The sequence below is a fragment of the Eleutherodactylus coqui genome, chromosome 5 (assembly GCF_035609145.1).
Source record: "Eleutherodactylus coqui strain aEleCoq1 chromosome 5, aEleCoq1.hap1, whole genome shotgun sequence".
NCBI classification, from domain to species: Eukaryota; Metazoa; Chordata; class Amphibia; order Anura; family Eleutherodactylidae; genus Eleutherodactylus; species Eleutherodactylus coqui.
This window is the reverse complement of record NC_089841.1, coordinates 256,781,672-256,804,967: the sequence shown is the minus strand read 5'-3', so window position 1 is coordinate 256,804,967 and position 23,296 is coordinate 256,781,672. Positions and strand designations below refer to the sequence as shown.

The window sequence follows — 23,296 nt, the reverse complement described above, 5'->3', positions numbered from 1 at the left end:
AGAAAATGATAGATTCAAAGAATACAAAAAATATTAAATGAGTAGGAAAAAAATGACAAAGTTGTTTTAGCATTTTTAACAGTCAACTGAATATCAGAACTACAGCAGGGGTGTCCAAACCGTGGCCCAGGATAGCTATGAATGTGGCCCAAAACAGAAAAATTGTAAATGTACCAATGGAGCTATTGTACATTACTGCAATTACTCAGCATGTACTATTTCAATTTTTTTTTTACCAACAGGTTGCATAAATTCTATCATTTTAATACTCCATATCCCACAGGTAATATAAAATAGGATATGGAAAGAGAATATCTCACAATACCTCCAATTTTGACAGTAAAATCCTCAGCAACCATGCAATTGCGAGCAGCTAAATCACGGTGTACAAATTTCTTAGCATTGAGGTAAGCCATTCCATCGGATATCTCAGCAGCCATCTGTATCATTTCCTCAAGCGTAGGGGCTGGTCGACCAGGATTATTCTAGAAAGAAAGGTTTAAAAAAAAAAAACAAACAAAAAAACGGACACATTCTGTGAAACAGTAACGACCTTCAGAAGAACAACAAAAGCTTGTCTACAGATGAAAGAGATGGAGTCATTTGGAGTAAAAAGGAGTTCAGTCTCTCTTTTTAAGTTTTTAGCAGAAGAAAGCTACCATTATCATTTTCCAGTTTTTCCTTTTCTACAGTAATTTCACAAGTGAAATAAAGCATGAAAACCTATCCCACCTCTGCATCAGGTCGTAGTGAGCGCAAGTAGCTCTTAAGGTCACCATGTCCCATCAGCTCCATAATGACCAAGGTAGGTTGGCCCTTTGAGACAACACCTATCAAGCGAACCTGCAAAAGTCAACAATGTACCTTTGATCCAACAATAAATAATCAGGCTACAAAAAGAAACAATACATCAAACAATACATTTTCTTCACTGACTGCACAGTAATGTTTAACAGTAAGGCCAGGCTCACACAAGCGTGCTGTATGTATAATGCAGTGCTTCGCCGCCATCTAAACCGGCGTATCGCTGTATATGGCAGCGGTTTTTCAGTGCGCTTGACACTGTATCACACTTCCCCCCCGCTGCCATGTGCAGTCTTTTTTAAAATTTCTCGCTGTCACTTAACTTAGTGTATAAATACCGCACATTCGCAATGTAATTGCATATGTAAAGCAATTGTGCACCCATAGAGAATAGGGCTCGGTCCCATGTAATACGTGGTGAAATAGAATATACTGCCTTCTTTATGCTATGTATATACGCAAGTGTGAATGGATCAATGAAAATCAATGTATTTGCATTGACTCCATTCACAGCATATAAATGCTGTGTGAGCCTGTCCATGGAGAGCATAGGCCATGCGATTATGTCCCGGTGGGGACCAGAGGTATCATTAAATAAGGATTCTAATAATCTTGTTTCTGTGGCGCGACTAAAAATCCGGAGACGCCTTCAACCCCTTAACAACATAGGACATACATTTACGTCCTGTGAGTTTGAAAACTGTATAGAGGGGGATCAGGAGCAGATACTGCTCCATACAGATAGTGGCAGATTCACACAGCTGACACCTCCCAGCAACAGCAGCGATCAGGCCACGTGAGGGCTGATTGCCATGTTAGACTGCCTGTTAGATCATGATATAATGTAATACTATGGCATTACAATATATTGTATGTGCGATCAAAATGATTGCAAGTTCAAGTCCCCTATAGGGTAAAAAAAAAAAAAAAAAGTACAGATGAGATTTAAAAAAGAAAAAACCTTCAATTCGTATAAAAAAAAAACTATATAAAAACGAAAAAATAAAAACATCATGGCTATCAGAAGATGGTAGCAGAAAATAAAATCTCTGAAAAAAAACAAAACAGAAAAAGTAGTAGAGCGCAAAGATAAAAAAAACCTAATTATGCATGATTAAAACTATTAATTACATAAAAAAATTGTATTAAAAAATGTGGTAGTGTTGTAATTGTACTGACCCATAGAATAAAAGTCATTTTTGCTACATTGTATACGCCTTAAAACAAGACACCCCCTCCAAGAGATTGTAAAAAACCACCATCTTATAATGCACTGGAAAAACCTTCAGATTTCTATGGTACATTAGATAGCACCATTGGGAGAGAGAGAAAAAAAAAAAAACTCGTCACACAAAAAACAATTCACAGACATCTACGTCGATCAATAAGAGTTCTGAAACCACGCTTTGTTTTTTTTTCGGAAAGCGGGGAGGAAAAACGAAAATGAAAAAAAGGGCCATGTCCTTAATGGTGTGTATTATAATTTAAGATCAAATAGGGATTTTATTGGACATTAATATCCAGTAAAAATGAACATCGTTCTGTACAAATTTAAGTTCCTACCACATGGTGGCAGCTGAAACCCTTCATGACGGAAGCCTCGTTCAGGAACTCTATCCTCTCTCGCAAACTTGCTGACTCGTTGACAGTTTTCACAGCCACTCGAACCTCTGCCTCTCCTTTTATTATGTCCTTGGCAATCCCCTCATAAACCATTCCAAAGGAACCCTGCCCCAGCTCTCGGAGTAAGTTGATCTTATCTCTTGGTACTTCCCACTCATCCGGAATGTACACTAGGGAAAAAAAAGTGACATTACTAACTTGGTTGTCACAAATCTATGACAAATTTAACTGTGTAGTATTCATTAAAAGGTTATTAAAGGCCAAGTATACAACAGTGTTCCTTAACTCCGGTCTGCAAGTCTCCCCAACAGGTTCTGGTTTCAAGATTTCCTTAATAATGCACAGATGATTTAATAGCCGTGAGGTGTTTTATGGGCGCTTATTTTATAATTAAAATCTGCACGTGGACATTGGGCCTTAATGTTCTGCATGATGGCATAAGATTGGCGCTTGTCTTAATACATCAGGCACATCTTGGGCCATACCTGCATGAAGTAAAGAAATCTATACCAGCCACGAGCTTGTTTACATTTCAACTATAATTTACACCATCTCGTTGCAAATTATAGTAAACGCAACTAAGGCTGCCCAAAATGTGGCCGTGCACAAAAATTGTGTTTTTTTACGCTAGATAACTGGTGCGTGGACATTGGTAACGTTCTCTCAAAAGGTTTTCACTATAATCTTGATTAAGACAAATTGATGAGTCTGCGGTTTCTGTGCAGCTCCAAATCACTTCATATTTACAGATTTTTTTTAAAAAACCCGCTGTCTGAGACAGATCCTACATTCGTACTTCCCACCTCGAGTAACCTTTCTGCCACGGCTTTCTATGCAAATTGTTATGGCGCCGTTTACATGAAAGGATTTTCAGCATGATGTTTAAGGTCGACATGCAAGATCCAATTAGCAATAACCTAACAATTAATCGATAATTGTTCGGTTGCCGCATGCATTTACACCAAACAAATGCTCTTTTCTCCTTAGGGAGAGCAACTATATACTATAAACTAAGTGAGGAGACTCAAATGGCCACGCACGCTCCTCTAGGTAATATGCAAAAACCCTGAAACAGCTGCATGTACATGGAGTCTGGCTTTGCTTGTAATTCCCGGTCATTAACAAGGCTTGTATAAAAAGTCCCACTTTGACTCGAAGGAATGCTGCCTTTCAATAGGTGGCACTGTGGAGGATTTATTCCATCTCCCTTATTTGCATATTACCTAGAGGAGCGTGCGTGGCCATTTGAGTCTCCTCACTTAGTTTATAGTATATAGTTGCTCTCCCTAAGGAGAAAAGAGCATTTCTGACCCCCGTCCCAGGCCTCTGACTAGCAAAGCCAGACTCCTACTGTACACTGATGAAGGGCAAAAACCCTGAAACAGCTGTCTGTGCATGGAGTCTGGCTTTGCTTGTAATTCCCGGTCATCGTAACAAGGCTTGTATAAAAAGTCTGACTTTGACTAGAAGGAATGCTGCCTTTCAATAGGTGGCACTGTGGAGGATTTATTCAATCTCCCTTATTTGCATATTACCCAGAGGAGCGTGCGTGGCCATTTGAGTCTCCTCACTTAGTTTATAGTATATAGTTGCTCTCCCTAAGGAGAAAAGAGCGTTTCTGACCCCCGTCCCAGGCCTCTCACTAGCAAAGCCAGACTCCTACTGTACACGGATGAAGGGCAAAAACCCTGAAACAGCTGTCTGTGCATGGAGTCTGGCTTTGCTTGTAATTCCTGGTCATTGTAACAAGGCTTGTATAAAAAGTCTGACTTTGGCTTGAAGGAATGCTGCCTTTCAATAGGTGGCACTGTGGAGGATTTATTCAATCTCCCTTAATCGCCAAACAAATATGCTTAATCCAACAAATATTCGCACAATAAAAGCGCCCTTGGGGTTTATTCAGATTTCAGTGCTTCTGCTCAGTTATGGAGCAAAGGAAGGAAAATAGAACAGCCTGCTTGTCAAAATGACCGAACCGGGTGCATCTGAGGGAACTCACTGACTACAATGGGTTCCACACACTTTCCATCATTTTACTGGAGAAATAGCACTGCTTGCTGTGTTTCTTCAGGCATTTATGACAACTGCTAGATAGAATGAACAGGTTCAATCAATCATTTTAAGGCTCTCTTGATATTTGAAAGTTCCTGCAATTTATTAACCATGAAAATATGGGCCCAGGTAGACTGAACTCACCTTCACTAGCACTTAGATATTCAGGATTAGAGGATGCGTACAACGGTCCCGTCGGGCCTTCTGCATCTCTATGTAAAAACATCAAATAACTGATTAAAGAATGTTCTAGAAAGCCATCTTTCAGCAGATAAATATGGACATGATCGGTAATGGGATTAGAATAGTAGCCCACGCATTATAGGTCAGTCAAAGAATAATGGATAAAATGGTAAAAACACGAATCACTAAGGACAAAATGGTAAAAACATCACACATATGAGGGAAGCGACTGAGGACAGAAGAAAATGTCAAGCTTGTTTCACGCGGCCAAAAAACTCACACAAGATGTGTACTTTACAAGAGGCACAAATGTCACGTAAATCTGAACCCCCAATTCTTTTAAATGAAGTCATATACAAAAGCGGTGCAGGAAAAAAATGACTGCATGTGCTATCGTTGGACGTTCCACAGAACGCATCGCCCATTGATTTCAATAGGACCTTTAATGCATTGCATGGCATGCTGTGCGATGTGCATGCGAAGTTTCCCATAGAAATCAATGGGAAGCATTTCTAATCCTGTATAAAACTCGCGCAAGATGGTCGGTATTTCAGAGGCGGTTCTGCCGAGGAGAAAAAAGGGGGAAAAAAAAGAAAAACCATGGGTAAGGCACACATTCACAAGCACCATATCGGGCCAAGTTTCTCAGTCTGATATCGAGCTTGCCTGTGTGTAGGTAGCCTCAAGAGACTGTCGCCATCTTTTTGCAGCCCTCACAGCACACTGATTACAGTGCTGTGTGGACTAGTTTTGGAGAAACTTGCATTTAATTCAATTCTGACAGTAATAAGAGGATTTTTTAGTCACCGTAAAATCTCCTTCTCGTCATTGGGGGACACAGCAAAGACCTTGGGATATAGCTACTGCCACTAGGAGGCAACACTAAGCACAAAAAGTGTTAGCTCCGCCTGCTGGCTATATCCCTCCCTGCAGACACCCGGCTAATCAGTTTGTATGCCAGCAGTAGGAGCAGCCATGCGGGAACGGAAAAAAAACAATAGTAAGCAATATGACGCAAAGGTTCTAACTGTAATGAAAACACAGCACTGTGCAACCCTACAGAACGAGGGTCCTAGCCAGGATAAAAAAAAACGGTGTCATATTGAAAAGAAGAAAGGGTGGGTGCTGTGTCCCCCAATGACGAGACGAGAAAGATTTTATGGTGAGTTAAAAAAAAAAATCCTCTTTTCTCGCTCGTGTCATTGGGGGGCACAGCAAAGACCTTGGGACATTCCAAAGCAGTCCCAGAGGTAGGGAAAAAGGAAAATCCCCAACACACGTGGTCAGTTTACAGTCGCCTGTAACCTTCCGCCTAGTGAAGCGTCGGCGGACGCAAAAAAGTGTGCATTCGATAGAACTTAGAGAAAGTGTGTATGAACGACCAGGAGCCCTCCTACACACTTGCAAGGTGGAGGCACCATTGCCGACCGCCCATGAGGCTCCCACCGCCCTGGCAGAGTGTTGTCACCCGAAATGGTGGTGTCTTACCCATAGCCGGGTAGGCCTCAAGCAGCAATGAGTGAATCCGGCGTGAGAGGACGACTTTTGGAGGCCGCGAGAGCACGCCGCAGACACTCCGGTATCACGAATAGAGTTTTAGAACGTTGAAATGACGAAGTTTCAAATAGATCTTCAGAGCTCGCACTAGGTCTAAAGCGTGCAGAGCCCGTCATCTTGGGGGGACTGCCACCAGACAGAGCAATGGCAGCACAATGTCCTCATTGATATAGAAAGACGACACCGCCTTGGAGAGAAAAGAAGGAATCGGACGCAATACAACCCCATCCTCGTGGTACACTGTAAAGGGTGGCTTCGCCGTGACCTCGGAACCCTTCGGAGGGAAGTAACCGCCACCATTAGGGCTACCTTCCAGGATAATAACCGCCATGGTACCCTTGCTAATTGTTCGAATGGATGAGCCTGTAGGGTGTGCAAGGCCAGATTCAAATCCCAAGGTGGTACGGGGAGCGAAATGGGGGTGCGGTGTGAGCGACTCCCAGCAAGAAAGTACGCACAGCTGATCTGGATGCCAGGGGGCGCTGAAAAAGGACAGACAAGGCGGAAATCTGTCCCTTGAGGAAACTAAGGCTGAGCCCCATCTCCAGCCCATCCTGATGAAAGGACAGAAGGGCCAAGGAAAAACACATAAGGTGAAAAACCCCCTGCCAAAGGGCAGACCCTCTCCACATGCGATGATATAACCTCGACGAGGGCGGCGTCCTAGCCTTAATCATCATTTGGATGACCAGGTCCCAAAAAAAAAAAAATACTAGATTTTGTAAGAAACTTACCTAAAATCTCTATTGCACCCGTATTATTGGGGGACCCAGCTTTGACTTTGAGACATTCAAGAGCAGTACCCAAGGGGTGGGAATATACAAGAAGCCGCATGTGTAAAGAAGCAAAAATCAGCTTTTTAACCGCAAACAGGTGCCCTAGGCATCCTGCATGCTGAGAGACAGCAAAAAGAGGGTTTGCGAACCAGCTCACCACCGAGAAAAAAAAAAGGGGCTTCCAACTAGGAGCTTCCAATGAGACACCCGTTCTAGAAATATGTGCCGTAACAAACCTGAACATATTGTCTCTGGAACAGTAACCCTGCACTCCCGGCTCCAGTGCGAGGAAAACACCAAAGAAATCCAAGGCCCCACCAGTGGTGTCAGGAGCAACAGCAGAGAGCAGGTAGATCGAAGAACCTCCACCCAATAGCGCATTCCGCTTAGTAGAGATGAGTAGACCGGGCAAGCTGAATGTGACATTAGCACCATTAGAAAGAGGGGATGAAACTAAAGAGCTGGGGCCCCTTGACAAGCGACCGAGTTGCCAGATGTGAGCCTCGCTGGTGAGCGCGCTACTAACACAGTCTGATTAAAAGCTTTGTCTCCCTGACTGTGCTCCTACCTGCGTAGGAAAGCTTCATGGAGAAATGCTGTAGGAGTGAAGTCGCAGACCGCTCTGACTATAGGGTACTATAGAGACATCCATAATAGGGGAGAATGTGAGGCCTGTTCGACATGATGACCCATGTCCACATTGACACGGCTGACTGAGCCTGCCGCCCCAGTCCTAGAAAGCAACGGATGCTGGTTTGGTTCCGAGGCTGCCAAGAGAAGGACCCATAGTGGTTTAGCATGTCAGAGCTGACCTGAGGGGACCTAGTAGATGGATCTACTGCCCCCAGGCTCCTTGTTGGAGGAGGAACCCCCCCAGCCTACCACTATACCTAGATAAAGCGAGATATCCGGACTGGATGTCCATCCCACATAGCGGCGTGAGTGCACATAGTATGCAGCTCCGGGCGGCCCCAGCCCACGTCTACTCCTGTATGTGAGAAGTGCTAAAGCTGCCTGCAAAGATAGTGCAGACGGCCACCATAGGGAAGCTAGCCGTCAGGTACGGCTCCCCCATTGCAGAGTGTAGGGGGGAAAAAATATATGTTTGTGGACTTCTTATGCCCCGTACACCTTCCCTAAGGAAGTTACTACCGATGTCAGCAAGTCCAGAGTACTGCTGATAACCAGTCTGAATGCACTCTTGTACTGCATCGAGAGCACACATGGCACGTGCTTCTTGCCTGCAGTCAGACACGGACACTGTGTTAAAGCTGCCTGTCGAGAACCGCAGGCAGCACCCCTCAACGAACTAGCCGCTAGGCAAGGCCCACAACCTGGTCTATAACAGACCTGAGGGGCGCTGAGTCCAGAGGCTTCCTGTGCAAGTACTCCTTCCACATGAAGGATACCACAGGTGTCAGCAGGGCCGGAGCCATGCTGCAATTAGTTTGCAAAACGAGATCTTCTCCGGCTGGATGCCTGTAGCGAGAGCGCAAATACATAGCTCTGGCCGGCTCCTCTCCACGTGTCATTGTGCACACGGACACTGAGCCAAGGCCGCCTGCAGGGAACTGCAGGAGGGGCAACTGGAGAGGTACCAACAGGCAAGACTCCACCCGGTGAGCGATAAGTCCGGGTACTCATTCCAAGTGGAGAGTACCCATGCTGAGAGTCATGCTGGCAATTTATTCGAGTACAATTTATTTAGTTCATAAAGACAAGATATTCTCCGTCCGGATGTAATCTCGTACTGTAGCGAGAGAACACAATAATATGTGGCTCTGGCCAGCCCCGACCGCATGTCATCCTGGATACGGACACTGCGCTAAGAATCCCTGCAGGGAACTGCAGGAGGGGCAACAGACGGGGCTCACCTGTATTCTCTATTGGATGCAAATCGTGTGGCGAGAGCGCACTTGGTATGTGGCTCTGGCCGGCCCCTGTCCGTGTGTCATCCTGGACTCCGACACTGCGCTACGGCTGGCTGCAGGGAACTGCAGGAGGGGCAAGAGGGAAGCTACCAATATGGTAGGCTCAACCCGGTCTGGAGCGGCATAGAAGGTACCACAGGTCAAATAACTCGAACACTGTTGTTCACCACACGAGATAACCTGTAGCTCGGTGTAAATCTCATACTGTGTGCAGGTACTCTTCCCCATATTGGAGGAACCACAGGTCTCAGTAGGACCAGAATCACGCTAAGGTTCACTGCGTTTGCCCTCCTGAGTAGGGGGAGATTGGAGAGTAATACTACTTTATCAACCTGCAGGAGGAGGTGGAGCTATGGCGCCAAGAATGGAACACCTTGCTACTGGTGAGGGGGTGGGGGAACAGGAATTATGCAAACACACTACAACGCGCGGGAGCCAATACATACATGCCCATGGCGGCACCAACCAAGCCATGTGACCGCATGCAGAACACGCGTGTCTACACAGGAAAAAGTTGCTACCCCAACCAGCAGCCAGGCCGTACCTGAAAAGCCGCCCAGCCGCATGGCGGCAGGTCAGTACCTTAAGGCCTCATGTCCAGGGGCAAAATATGATTTTAAATCCGCAGCGGATCCGCACCCCATAGGGATGCATTGACCACCCGCGGTAGATAAATACCCGCGGATGGTCAATAAATGCTCCATTTTTTTAAAAGTGAATTTTAAAAAAATGGAGCATGAAAAAAAACCGTGACATGCTCCATTTTCGTGCGGGAACCCATGGGGACGGCTCCCACAGGCTTTTATTGAAGCCTTTGGAAGCCGCCTGGATCCGCGGGAGACCTAAAATAAGGATAACTTACCCGCAGCGGACCGGGCAGGTCTTCTCTTCTTCACGGCCGGATCTTCTTGCTTCGGCCCGGCGGATGTGCCCGGCGCATGCGCGCGGCACGCTGCCGACGTGCCGAGTACATCCGCCGGCCGAAGAAAGAAGATCCGGCCGTGAAGAAGAGAAGACCTGCCCGGTCCGCTGCGGGTAAGTTTATTCTTATTTATTCTTCTTTTCATCGCTCATGTCCGCGGGGCAGGAGGGACCCGCTACGGATTCTCCATGGAGAATTCGTAGCGGGCCTGATTTTCCCCGTGGACATGAGGCCTAAAACTATCGAAAGCCGCATAGTAAAACACAACATGCTTTTGAATGGTAGGAGAGCAACCCCCCCCCCAGATTAGACACGAACCCACAATCCCTGGCTTAGGATGTCAGTGCCTTATCCATTAGGCAACTAGGGCTACATGCACTGACTTGCAGGCATGCCGCCTGACAGCGGAAATCAGTTCCTCCTGGATACATCATACACGCAGGAGAATGACACTGTTCACAGCAGGACATAGCAGAAAAGACAAACAGAAGTATGACATAGTTCACACCGAACAGAAACTGCGCAGAAATGCAGCAGAATGATACTGCTTATAGCAGGACAAAGCAGAACAAACATACAGTAGTATAGTACAGTTCACACAGAACAAACTGCGTAGAGACACAGAAGAATGATCCTAATTGCAGCAGGACATACCAGAACCATGCAGTGCTTACAACTGGCCCACACATGACTGCTCCAGAGAACCAGCAAACACTGACAAGGAGCTCCCTTGGCTGACTGATGCCCCAGCACAATCAGCCCCAGCACAATCAGCCCCACATGTGCTATTTTTCTTACCTGCTCCTGTATACTCCGCTCTTTTAAGAAAAAAAAAAACGGCTCCTCAACTCCAGCATAGCTCAATCCTCACCATCGCCTGCCTTTGCACAGAGAGGGTGTGTGGACCGCCCGGAAAAAAAACCAAAAAAAACGGGGAGCTCTATGGCTGGCGGGTTATAGCACCCTTGGGGTCAGCCAGCCATCACTTCCAGCAGAGCACTCACCCCAAACATCGCCTGCCCTGCGCGGGGAGGGGATGCTGATACGGACTAATGGGGGGCTCTATGGCTGGCGGGACACACACAGGAGTACCTGGGTGGTCCTCCGTTTTTTTCTGAGGGGAGCAGGCAAACAGAAGGACTGTTCTACTTCTGCTCGCCTACTTGGTAGGGTTAAAAGGGAGTGTTAAACCTCCCCATTAGCCCTGGCCCATTCTTGAGAATCCATTCAGCCCTTGCTGGTGAGATCATCCAGCTCCTATTGACACTAAGCTAAAAGGGATTAGTCGGGTGTCGGCATGGAGGAATATAGCCAGCAGGCGGAGCTAACACTTTTTGTGCTTAGTGTCGCGTCCTAGTGGGAGTAGCTATATCCCAAGGTCTTTGCTGTGTCCCCCAAGGACACAAGCGAGAAATAATTTAAATCTCCCAATTGGTGATCCCCAATGGCCCCCTCGTAATAAGATTGTATGGTGCCATTCTGTTGTCATCGTAGTCCAGGGCCTTTTAAAGGCCCCCAGGGCTGCCTTCTAGACATGCCTATCAAAGCATGGCCGGTGGCATGTCTTGAAGAACTGCCTGTCAGAATGGGCATTCTGATTCAATACCATGTATGGGTATAATACTGTATAAGCAATAAAACAATTTTAAGTTTAAGTCCCGTTAAAGCTCAGGGTAAATGTTAGGAAAAGATTTTTTTTAAATAGTTAAAATTAACACATTTGGTATAGTCGTGATCGTACTGAACCACAGAATAAAGTTATCATTCTTGTCATAGTGTGTACATCAAAACCATATTCTCCCAAAGATGGCGAAATTGGGGGGGTTTTTTGCATATCACTCAACTTAGAAAATTTTTTACAGTTTTTCAGTATATTAAATAGTACCAATAAAAAATACAGTGCATTCCGCATAAAAAAACAGGCCCTCTGACATCTACATACAAATAAAAGCTTTATGATTTTTTTTATAGTTTGAACCATTGAATGCTATAGATCACTTAAACCGCTTTAATTACAGTATTACCTATACTCAAGTATGGAAAGTCCAAGAATCACTCACTTCTTTTTCTGGACCATGCAGATTATCAAAGTGACGAGGAAAGCAAACAGTAAGAGGACTGGACCTATGACGATCTTCAAGATGTTACCTGGGTAGTTCACTGAGAAAACATAGTTAAAAAAATTATATGGTAACATACATCCTTGTACAGCTGAAAAAAAAATAAAAAAAAATTTTACATAGATTAAGGGCTACACTGCGCATGTCCGAGAATCTGGCGTCATGGACACGCGCAATGTGATTTTTTTTTTTTTTTTTAAATTCCCGGTCTGTTCGAAACGCTGTCCTCTTGCAATGCCTGTGTAGGGCAGTGTTTTCATCCGCAGCCCAAAGAAGGGCTCTGTATCATACGCAGAGAAAAACTGCATGCTGCAATTTATTTCTCTGCCATATGTAAATGCTGTGTCCACACGCTGGTGTGCGTGGAAGAATTAAATTTCATTGATTTTCATTGCCTCCATTCACTATGTGTCACGCACACGTAATATTTGGTGAAAAACGCCCGTGGCCATTAGCCCTAAAGAAAACAAAAAGGATGTACTAATCCAATGTTGGACTTTAACGCAGCTGCAACACAATTCTTACACTATAGTATATGGTACAAGCATGTCGACAGCGGACCATACACCAGTATATGAGCTTGTTGGACAACGCATCTCAAAACCACAGATGGGAATGTGGAGTTGACCCCCATCTGCAGCTCTAACAGCCTCCATCCCTCTGCGAAGCTTCCCCCAAGATTTTGTAGTTTGTGAGAATTTGTGCAGATTCAGAGAACTAAATCTTTTGTGAAGTTCGGCACGGATGTTGAATAAAAAGGTCTGCATCACAATTAGTGTTTCAATGCAGGGTAGAAGTGTTTGCTGCGGTTGAGCACAGCACTCTGTGGGAGCCACTTGAGTTCCTACATGTTAAAAACTTGCCAAATCATGTCCTTATAGACCTCGGTTTGTGCAGAGGTGCAACGTCTTCCTAAAACAGTTGCCACAAATTACTCTTCACTGGAAATAAGGGACCGACCCTAAACCATGTTAAATCTGGTGGGATAACGTGCTGGTTTTTCAACAGCTACATCTTGCAGTATGTAGCATTCTCCATGAATCTGCCCAACCAGATAAGTCCATCAGACTGCCCGATAGTGTATTGTAATTCATCTCTCCGTAGGACACGTTTCAGTGCTCCAGAGTCGGGCACATGATGTACACCACGCTGATGTTTGGAACTACGCATGCCGATCTGCTCAAACAAGAAAACCCATTTCTGGGACGTTCTTGCGCACTTTGCAGCTCTGCAGCGAGCGATGTAACAGAGGAGAATAGATGTTTACATAATACCTGCTTTGACACTCTGCAGTCCGTTTTGCGAATGTTTGGTCCAGCACTTTGTGACTAAACTACTCTTAAGGTCCCTTTATATAGTACGACTCTCAGGTGCCTAAGTGACTGAAAGTCGTTCCACGGACTACTGCCCGGCTTTCACAGGAGCGATCGTTGTTCCAAGTAAATGGTGGCGGAGCGGACCATCTCCATTCACATTAAAGAGGAGCCTGTCAAACAATAACTCTGGATAGATCATCAGTCGTTGATGGATGATCTGCCGCTCGGGATTCTCGTTCATCAGCTGACTGTCAGGCCCCACTGTTGAGTGCAGCTGCCCGTATGCAGTCAATTCACAGGGAAGGAAATGCCGGCTTCACTCCAATTGAAATCAGCGGGAGATCTGCAGTAATACAGGACTTCTAGTCCTGAACATCAAAAAAGCAAGAAGTCCCGTAGTAGCGCGGGGCACCCACTGATTACAACGAGAGTGAACTTCCACCAATGTTGGTCTATGGAGACTGTCTGGCTGTGTATTTGATTTTATCCACCTGACTGCAATACAGTGTTCAAACATTTGGTCATGTAGTGTAAAACAAGATAGCGCACAATTCCTCCGGCTGATAACCAGGGCCATCTATCAGATTAGCATAAAAGCCAATATGGCTCATAAAGCAGAGCACAGAAAAGATAGATCATGTATGCCACATGTAAGGATCAGTCTAGAACTGTAAATGTGTGAAATATGTAATATATATGTCGCAGAGCAATGCATGGAAAATATTTCTTTATATTTGAAGCAATTTTAAATGTTAATTGGATTTTTTAATTTATTTATACACCACGTTGTGCAATTCCTAATAAGACAGAAGCTTTTCCAGTCAAAATAAATGATACCTTTTCACATAATAGACCTCTCTGACCTCTAAAACTAGAGGTAGCAATTGGCCAACTTCACTACTAAATGATGCCAGGGGCTGTTATTTGAAATCTGGAGAACACTGGCAAACTAGAGGTAACAAGGCATCTCCGGGTAGGACAGTAGCGTTAAAGTCATTAAACAATATTTATAGAATATAAAAAAGGTTGATGGGAAAAAAAACAAATATTTAGGCCGCCTGCAGACGGGCGGGTCGGATCCGAGCGCCTGCAGGGACCAGCGCGTACTCACCCGCGCCCCCGGCTGTTTGATGTGCCGGCTTGCCGGGCAGCCAGCGCATGCGCAGACCAGAGCCGGCGGCGGGGGAGTGACATTAGTAACGCAATCCTATGCAGGCTTCCAGCGGCGGAAATCCCGCTTGTGTGCAGGCGCCCTTAGGCTGCGCTCACACGCCCATAAGCAGAATTCCCTACTGGCCTCCTGCAGTGTTACTGCTGTGAGCCCGGCCGTGACCCTGCGTATAGCCACAAAATTGCGGATATACATGCGGACTATATGCAGTACAACCATAAACAATAGGTTCTATGTCCTATCGTAGACATACAGGGTAAAATAGAACATGCCAAGTTTTATATTCTGCTTGCAGATTACACAATTATGATATACTGATGTGATTAGAACTGTGAAAATCAATGCATTTGGTTGATCTGCGTATTACTGCGGATCATACACTTGCGGAGTCCGCAATGCAAATCTGGTCACGCAAGACCAGCCTAAGACACTGCCAAACATCAAGTACATGGAATGTAACAATTGAAAATTGACCTGACTACATTCAGCATACCGTATATACCGGCGTATAAGGCGACGGGGCGTATAAGACGACCCCCCAACTGTCACCTTATACGCCGGTATACAGTGGAGAAAAAAAAAAAATTCCTTACTCACCTCCCCCGGCGTTCTGTCGCGCTCCGGCAGGATGTCGCTCGCTCCTCATCCCCGGCGCAGCATTGCTTTCTGAATGCGGGGCTTGAAATCCCCGCTTCCAGAAAGCTAATACACACGCCGGCAGCCATGACATCATTGAATGGCTGTGATTGGCTAAAACACACGTGGCTTCAGCCAATCACACTATTCAATGACATCATTGAATGGCTGTGATTGGCTAAAACACACGTGGCTTCAGCCAATCACACTATTCAATGACATCATTGAATGGCTGTGATTGGCTAAAACACACGTGGCTTCAGCCAATCACACTATTCAATGACATCATTGAATGGGTGTGATTGCTAACACGTGCGCCTTCAGCCAATCACAGCCATTCAATGCTGTCATGGCTGCCGGCGTGTGTACTAGCTTTCTGGAAGCGGGGATTTCAAGCCCCGCATTCAGAAAGCAATGCTGCGCCGGGGACGAGGAGCGAGCGACATCCTGCCGGAGCGCGACAGAACGCCGGGGGAGGTGAGTAATGAAAATTTTTTTTTTTACACTTTTTTTTTTTTGTATTACCGGCGCATAAGACGACCCCCGACTTCAGACCCGATTTTTCGGGGTTCAAAAGTCGTCTTATACGCCGGTATATACGGTAGATATACTTTCTATTACAATTTAAATATTGTATGCCATTTGGATAATGAAACACAATCATCCACTTATAATTAGTTATTCTAATAATGCTCTGCATGCTCGCAGAGAAACTGTTACTCGTTTTTCTTTCCCATATGCTTCCCAGGTTTCGATCCGGATAAGTGGATTTCCCTTTTTTCTTGCTGTACCCACCCCAAAATTTATAAATAAAGAATTTATACAAAAAAAGAAAAATTGTCACAAAGTTTCTTTCTGCCTAATGAGAAATGAATGCTCACCATGGTCTGGTACATAAAAATAAGTAGTCTGAGTCCAAGAACCATTCCCAGCCAGAGAAGTGGCCCGAACTCTCACACTGTAGTTTCCTGGGTGAAGTGAACGTAACTTTGCTCCTTTATCCTGGAGATACTGTTTCTGAGAAACACAGAGATTTTCTTCCTGCAAAGTGATAAAAGAATATAAAATCACTACAAGACAATAGGACATCCGAAAAATAATATACAAATCTGCTAAACATTTACCTGATTGCCTCCAAGACGAGAGTATTGTACCTCATACAAAATAGTCAAGCCATTCGGTTCCTTTGGCTCCTTCCACATGAGGTGGATGTATGGCGAGACATACTCTGAAGTCACTGGCTCCTCAATGTTATCTGCTTTAGCTGGAATAAATCAATTTGCTCATTCAGAAATTAGGTCTACAGATATTAAATATTGACTATTTTGTGTTACAGCATGCTATGGCAGAAAAAGAGGCCACTTAAGAAAACGTGCGACTACTAGCAATTTTCAGTCAGTAGAAGAAAGCAATGTGCAGCCATCCTTAACCCCTTCCCGCTGCAGGGCGTAAGTTTACGTCCTGGCAGCCTGGTACTTCCCGCAACAGGACGTAAACTTACGTCCTGGAGATAGCGCGGGATCACATATGATCCCGCGCTATCCCGCAGCGGGAGCCGGCTGTCAGTCACAGCCGGCGTCCCGCTGCAACAGCGGGGGGTCATCGGAGATGCCTCCCCCACTGTTAACCCCTTCCCTGCCGCGATCTAAGTAGATCACGGCAGAGAGAGACTTCACAGAGGGAGCCGCGCTCCCTCTGTGTCTCCGGCCGGAACTCGCGATGTGATCGCGAGAGCCCGGCCTGTCACCATGGCAACAGGACGCCAGACACTGGCGTCCTGTATTGCCTATAATCGCTGTACAAGCAATAAGGCATGGCATGGCAGAGCAGTAGCTCTGCCATGCCTTATACCAGCGATCATCAGGGCAGTGATTAAAGTCCCTCAGAGGGACACAAACAGTGTAAAAAAAACAAAGATTAAAAAAAGAATTTTAAAAAAATGTAAAAAAAAGAGTAAAATAAAACCCCATTTTTTAATGCTTTTTCTCAGATCAGCATAAAAAAAAAAGGTAAAAAAAATATAAAATCCCACATATTTGGTATTGCCGCGTCCGTAACGACGCGTACAATAAGTTGCACATGCTTTTGACTGTGCACGGAAAAAAACGCTAAAAAACTGAGGCAAAATGCTAATTTTTAGCATTTTGCCTCACTAAAAACGCAATAAAAGTGATCAAAAACGCCGTATGTACCCCAAAATGGTACCAATAAAATCTACAGCTCGTCTCCCAAAAAATAAGCCCTCATAGAGTGCCGTACATCAAAAAATAAAAAAGTTACAGGACTTTGAATGCAGCAATTTAGAAAAAAAAAAAAAAAAAAAAAAAGATTACCCAGAAAAAGGGTTTTTATTGCAGAAAAGTGGGAAAACCTAAAAAAAAATGTAAGAATTTTGGTATCGTTGTAACCGTACCGGTCCGCAGAAAAAATGGAATGTCTCATTTATGCTGCATGAGTACCGCTGTAAAAAAAAAAAAAAAAAAAAAATAAAATCTATGGCAGAACTGATGCATTTTCTCTCCCTGCTATCATTAAAAAAAAAAAAAAGGTTTTACAATATAGTCTATGTACCCAAAAGTGGCACCAATAAAAACTACAGTTCGCCACGCAAAAAACAAGTCCTCATACGGCCGCGCCGACGGAAAAATAAAAAAAGTTATGACTTGATAAACTGAGAAGAAAATCCGCCAAAAATTGTTGTGTCCTTAAGCCCAAAATAGGCCGTGTCATGAAGGGGTTAATGGGGTTCGCCACTTTCTGAGCTTTTTTTTGCAGGTTGGCTGGGAATACACTGCACTAATATTACTGTTTGCTCAGAGAAGCACCAATCTTGTTAGAAAACACATCTGACAAGCAAACTCTGATATCATTCGCTCATTCAAATGAGTCTTTTGGTGTAAATGGACCATTATTCAATAGAGCGCGGTTGATGAATGTGTATGGTCACACGTCCGGAGGTTGACTATTTTAGAAGGAAACAGTGCAGGGAGTACATAAGATTTTTGCAACAAGGTGGCGGCGCTTCTAAGAGGACAGCGAGCAAACAGTAATATTAGTAAGTGAGCAGTGTATGGTTCCCACCAAACCTCTAAAGGGGTTGTCTCACGAAAATACCATGTCACCTAATTACAGGATAGGTGATAAGTGTCTGATCAGTGGGGTCCAAATTCTAAGAAACCCATAAGAATGGAGGTCCGAGTGCCCTAAAATGAGCTGAGCGATAGTCACACGTGGTGCTGTCGCTCCATTTAACTCATTGAAAATTAATGGTAGAAAAAGCCTATATGGTCCATCTAGTCTGCCTTTATTTCATTCTTAGGATAGATGTATACTTGAATATTTATTGTTGATTTTCCAACCACATCTGCTGGTAATTTGTTCAAAGTATCTACAACTCTTTCAGTATACAAACATATACCCCGGATGGACCCTTGTGGTCACCACTTGTAACTGGTCCCTGTTCAGAACACTCCGTTAACAATATTCTGATAATCTTTTAACCAACTGTGAATCCATCAGATTATCAAAGGTCATGTTCAATTTTCTATAACTTATCCATGAGCTCTTTACACGGAAATGTATCAAAGGCTTTAACACTAGAGATGAGCGAACGTGCTCGGCCACGCCCCTTTTTCGCCCGAATACCGCGATTTCCGAGTACTTCCGTACTCTAGCGAAAAAATTCGGGGGCGCCGTGGCGGCACGGGGGGTAGCAGTGGGGAGTGGGGGGGAGAGGGAGGGCTCCCCCCTGTTACCCCCCGCACCGCCACGCCTCTCCCCGCCCCCCGGCGCCCCCCAAATCTTTTCACCCGAGTACTGAAGTACTCGAAAATGGCGGTACTCGGGTGCGTAAGTACTCAAAACGAGTACGTTCGCTCATCTCTATTTAACACCTATTGTCTATTCTGTGGATCAGCAGTATTGTTTTTGTGAGGCAACCCCTTTAAAAATAGGTTTTCCCAACAGCAATACTACCAGATATGAAAAAAAGTCAGGTGAGACACCTAGAACCGAAGAAGGGTCATTTAGGATCATTCTGTTTACACATCCACAATAGACTTGGACAGGGACCGTGCATGTGTACCGTCTTCTGACTGGAACAGGGACTTGGTCTGATAGGGGATCTGTTCCCGAGAACAGAGACACCCTTATGACAGGTAAAGTACATATTCCCATAAAAGCAATTCCTCAGTAAACCCACTTATTATAGTTTAAACGGCCACTCCGTTTAAACTATAATAATTGGGTTTAACCCTTTCCAATCCAATTTGTATCCCGGTTTTCCTAGGGGGCTTACTCTTTTTCTGCTGTTAAACAATGGCGCTATATGCTGGCTAAAGCCAGTACTGCATGAAGTGACACATTGGATAGGCTCCGACAGCAGAGAGGCTGGCAATATACAGTAAGAGAACCCCGACGGACGTCTTCCTACATCGCAACTGTACAGCCTTAAATCATAATGTCTTTAGACGTCAGACAGTGGATTGGAAAGGGTTAAACGGAGTGGCCGTTTAAACTATAATATTGATGTGATGTTTTATGTTCATTCATGATGTAGCTATCCCCCTAGTATTGAAGTGAGATAGAAATAACTAAACCAAGGTAATTGTCTGAAACTACCAGCCTCTTTCTCCTCAAATGGTCATGTTATCTCAATTCTGACCAACTCAGATCTGCTTGGGATTATGCATTACTTTTCTACTCAAGTTCTCAGTTTGTGTGATGCTGTTATATGGATAGAACACAAACGGTGTTGAGGGGATGCAGAATCTGCTGTCAGTTACTGATGACACCGCTATGATAGAGGAGAGCACAGCTCATTCTCCTGACTGTATATTTATGGTCTAATTTATTATTGTCTTTTATAACCAACTAAAACAAGCCAAATTCTTCCACCCCGACCCTCTCCCCCAAGCAGGAAAAAAATTGCATATCCTGCTGTGAGGATGCGTCATGGGATTGACTGATTGAAAGTGAAAATAAAAAACATCTCCCTCTCAACATGGTGCCCGACAAGCATCAGACAGGCATGGAAGTGGCTAGAATACACAGATGAGACCTCTAGAATGCGACAGGTAACCAGGTAAGGGGTGCAGACAAAAAAAAAAACAACCTAAAAACGTGCTTTTACCGGAGTGGCCCTTTAAAGATCAGTATAGTGTACAATGCAGATGTGCTTTTAATTCCCATGCGACTTGTCATATATAAAAAAAAAACTGATTAAAATATTAAGTTTGACAAACTGTACCCTGGATGGATCGCTCACCTTCTGGCATGGTTCTGGCACTGACATATGCAGCTACACTACAGCCAAGTGAAGGTTCATGGTTGCAGGCATGGATTTCAATTCGATATGCAGTGAAATGCTTCAGCCCAGAAATGACAAACGTTTCCTTGAACCAAACCTTCTGAGAATGCTTTTTGGGCTCAAGATCATCAGGTGCTCCAGTTGAGGTTACATTGGATAAAGGATTGGGCGTCACCTGATCTGACACGGTATTATTTGCAACACCAAATGTATCTCTGCGTTTTCTAGAGGGTCTGTAGTAAAAAGTAAAACAGATCTGTAAAAAACTCATTTTACTCCTTAGCACTGTAGCCTCACCCACAAACAATCATTTAACACCTATCCACAGAGTATGTGGTAAATATATAATCATTGTGTCCAGCCTTGATCACTAGAATGGGGGTCTCTAGTCATCAGGCTTTCACTAACTGTTGTGCATTTATAGGATGTATTCACAAGAGCAGGTAGTGTTAAACCCCTTAGTGACCAAGGCCGTTCGCACCTTAAAGGGGTTGTCCCGCGAAAGCAAGTGGGGTTATACACTTCTGTATGGCCATATTAATGCACTTTGTAATGTACATTGTGCATTAATTATGAGCCATACAGAAGTTATTCACTTACCTGTTCCGTTGCTAGGGTCCTCGTCTCCATGGAGCCATATAATTTTCAGCGTCTAATCGCCAAATTGCAGAGCCTTTCAGCGGCCAAAACGATGTAGAACCCTCCCCCCACACAAATTACTCCATTTTAAAAACTAGACCTCTTAAAGGGGTTGTCCCGCGCCGAAACGGGTTTTTTTTTTTTTCAACCCCCCCCCCGTTCGGCGCGAGACAACCCCGATGCAGGGAAGTAAAGAAAGTTTACCGGAGCGCTTACCTTAATCCCGGCGGTCCGGTGACTTCAATACTTACCGCTGAAGATGGCCGCCGGGATCCTCTGTCTTCGTGGACCGCAGCTCTTCTGTGCGGTCCACTGCCGATTCCAGCCTCCTGATTGGCTGGAATCGGCACGTGACGGGGCGGAGCTACACGGAGCCGCTCTCTGGCACGAGCGGCTCCATAGAAGACTGCTGAAGACCCGGACTGCGCAAGCGCGGCTAATTTGGCCATCGGAGGCCAAAAATTAGTCGGCACCATGGAGACGAGGACGCTAGCAACGGAGCAGGTAAGTAAAAAACTTTTTATAACTTCTGTATGGCTCATAATTAATGCACAATGTATATTACAAAGTGCATTATTATGGCCATACAGAAGTGTATAGACCCACTTGCTGCCTCGGGACAACCCCTTTAATGAATTTATGTAGGGGTCTACTGCAAGTTTTTACCTCTAAGTTTTTGAATGAGCAAAACTGAAGGAAACAAATTTCAATTTTCATTTTTTTGGCTATTGCTTCATTTTAATAACGATTTTTTGTTGTACAGCACACACATAAAAATGAGGATTGACACCCTAAAATGGATACCCCTGTTTTTCCTGTATTCAGAAACATACCCATTGTGGCCCTAATTTTATGTCTGGATGCACAATGGGGTCCAAAATTAAAGGAGCAGCCGGTGACTTTCAGAACAGACATTTTGCTTGAAGGTGTTTCAGGCCCCGTTGCACACTTGTGGAGCCATTGAGTGGCCAAAACAATGCAGAACCCCCACAAATTACCCCATTTTGAAAACTAGACCCCGTAACCAATTTATTCAGGGGTATACTGCATATTTTGATTCTACACTTTGACATAGGTGCTTAAAATGAATCTAAGCAAAGCAAACAGGATACCCCTGTTTGTCCCGTGTATAGAAACATACCCATTGTGGCCCTAATCTACTTACTGGACACATGGCTAGGCTTATAATGAAGGGAACACCCGTTGGATTTCAGGGCACAACTGAAAAAATTCCAGGCCCCAGTGCCCACTTGTAGAGCCATTGAGCGGCCAAAACTATGGTGAACCCCCACAAACGACCCCATTTTGAAAACTAGACACCTTAATGAATTCATTTAGGGGTGTATTGCGAATTTTGACACAGTTTTTGAAATAATCTAAGCAAAGCTGAAGGAAATAAATACGATTTTTATTTTTTGGGCAATTGTGTTATTTTAAAAACAATTTTTTTCGTACAGCACACATAAATGAAGACTTGAACCTCAAAATGGATACCAGTTTCTCCGGTGTTCAGAAACATTCCCGTTGTGGCCCTAATCTTCTTACAGGACACATGGCTAGGACTATAATGGAGGGAACACCCGTTGGATTTCAGGGCACAACTGAATAAATTCCAGGCCCCATTGCTGCGTGGTATGTCCGAATAGTGGGGTAATTACGGGGGTCTGGGTGAGATGGGCACATGGGGCAATAAAAACGGGTATCCACTCTCCACTCGTGCTTTTTGGGGGGCATTTCTTGACCTCAGCGGCAGGGATGGGGTGTAAAAAGTGGCGCTCTGTGAGGCTCTGTAAGCTCGCTGAGGTGCGGCGGTCTCACACAGAAGGCGCTCAACAAGCTGCTCCTGGAACTGCAGGAAGGCGAACGTTACCGGGGCTTCTTGTAAATTACGTATTACAGGTAGCGGTCTGAATAACGCCAGGCTCACAGGGCCATATGTCTTAGCTGTGAGCCTCGTTGTGGCCCTACGTATGACCGCATAATGTACTGTGCATAACTGCTTACTCTCACAGGCGGTCATGCGCAGTACACCTTTTCTTCTTTATATTCCCCGCGCCGTTGCTTAGTGACAATGTAACAATGTAGTTACGTATGGACTGCAGGTATATCCGCTACCATGGAGCACAATGGACTCTATGTCGCCGATATCCGCAGTAAAATAGAACCTGCTGCGTTGTTTTTTCGTGAGTGGACTACATAATTGCAACCAGATAATGTGAGCGGAATTGTGTAATCCAATACATTTGATTGATCTGTGT

At 44.7% G+C, this 23,296-nt stretch overlaps 1 protein-coding gene across 1 annotated transcript in view; it reads right to left on the bottom strand.

Moving 5' to 3' along the window:
- Positions 1–23,296, bottom strand: part of INSR (insulin receptor) — a 97,201-nt gene that overhangs the window by 5,406 nt on the left and 68,499 nt on the right. Inside the window, exons 11-18 of the mRNA XM_066604559.1 lie at positions 20,358–20,632; positions 16,216–16,355; positions 15,973–16,132; positions 11,909–12,008; positions 4,624–4,691; positions 2,368–2,597; positions 733–843; positions 326–485 (exon numbers count right to left, since the gene is read on the bottom strand). Coding sequence (XP_066460656.1) covers positions 326–485; positions 733–843; positions 2,368–2,597; positions 4,624–4,691; positions 11,909–12,008; positions 15,973–16,132; positions 16,216–16,355; positions 20,358–20,632 — 1,244 coding nt within the window. The remainder of the gene's footprint in view (positions 1–325; positions 486–732; positions 844–2,367; positions 2,598–4,623; positions 4,692–11,908; positions 12,009–15,972; positions 16,133–16,215; positions 16,356–20,357; positions 20,633–23,296) is intronic.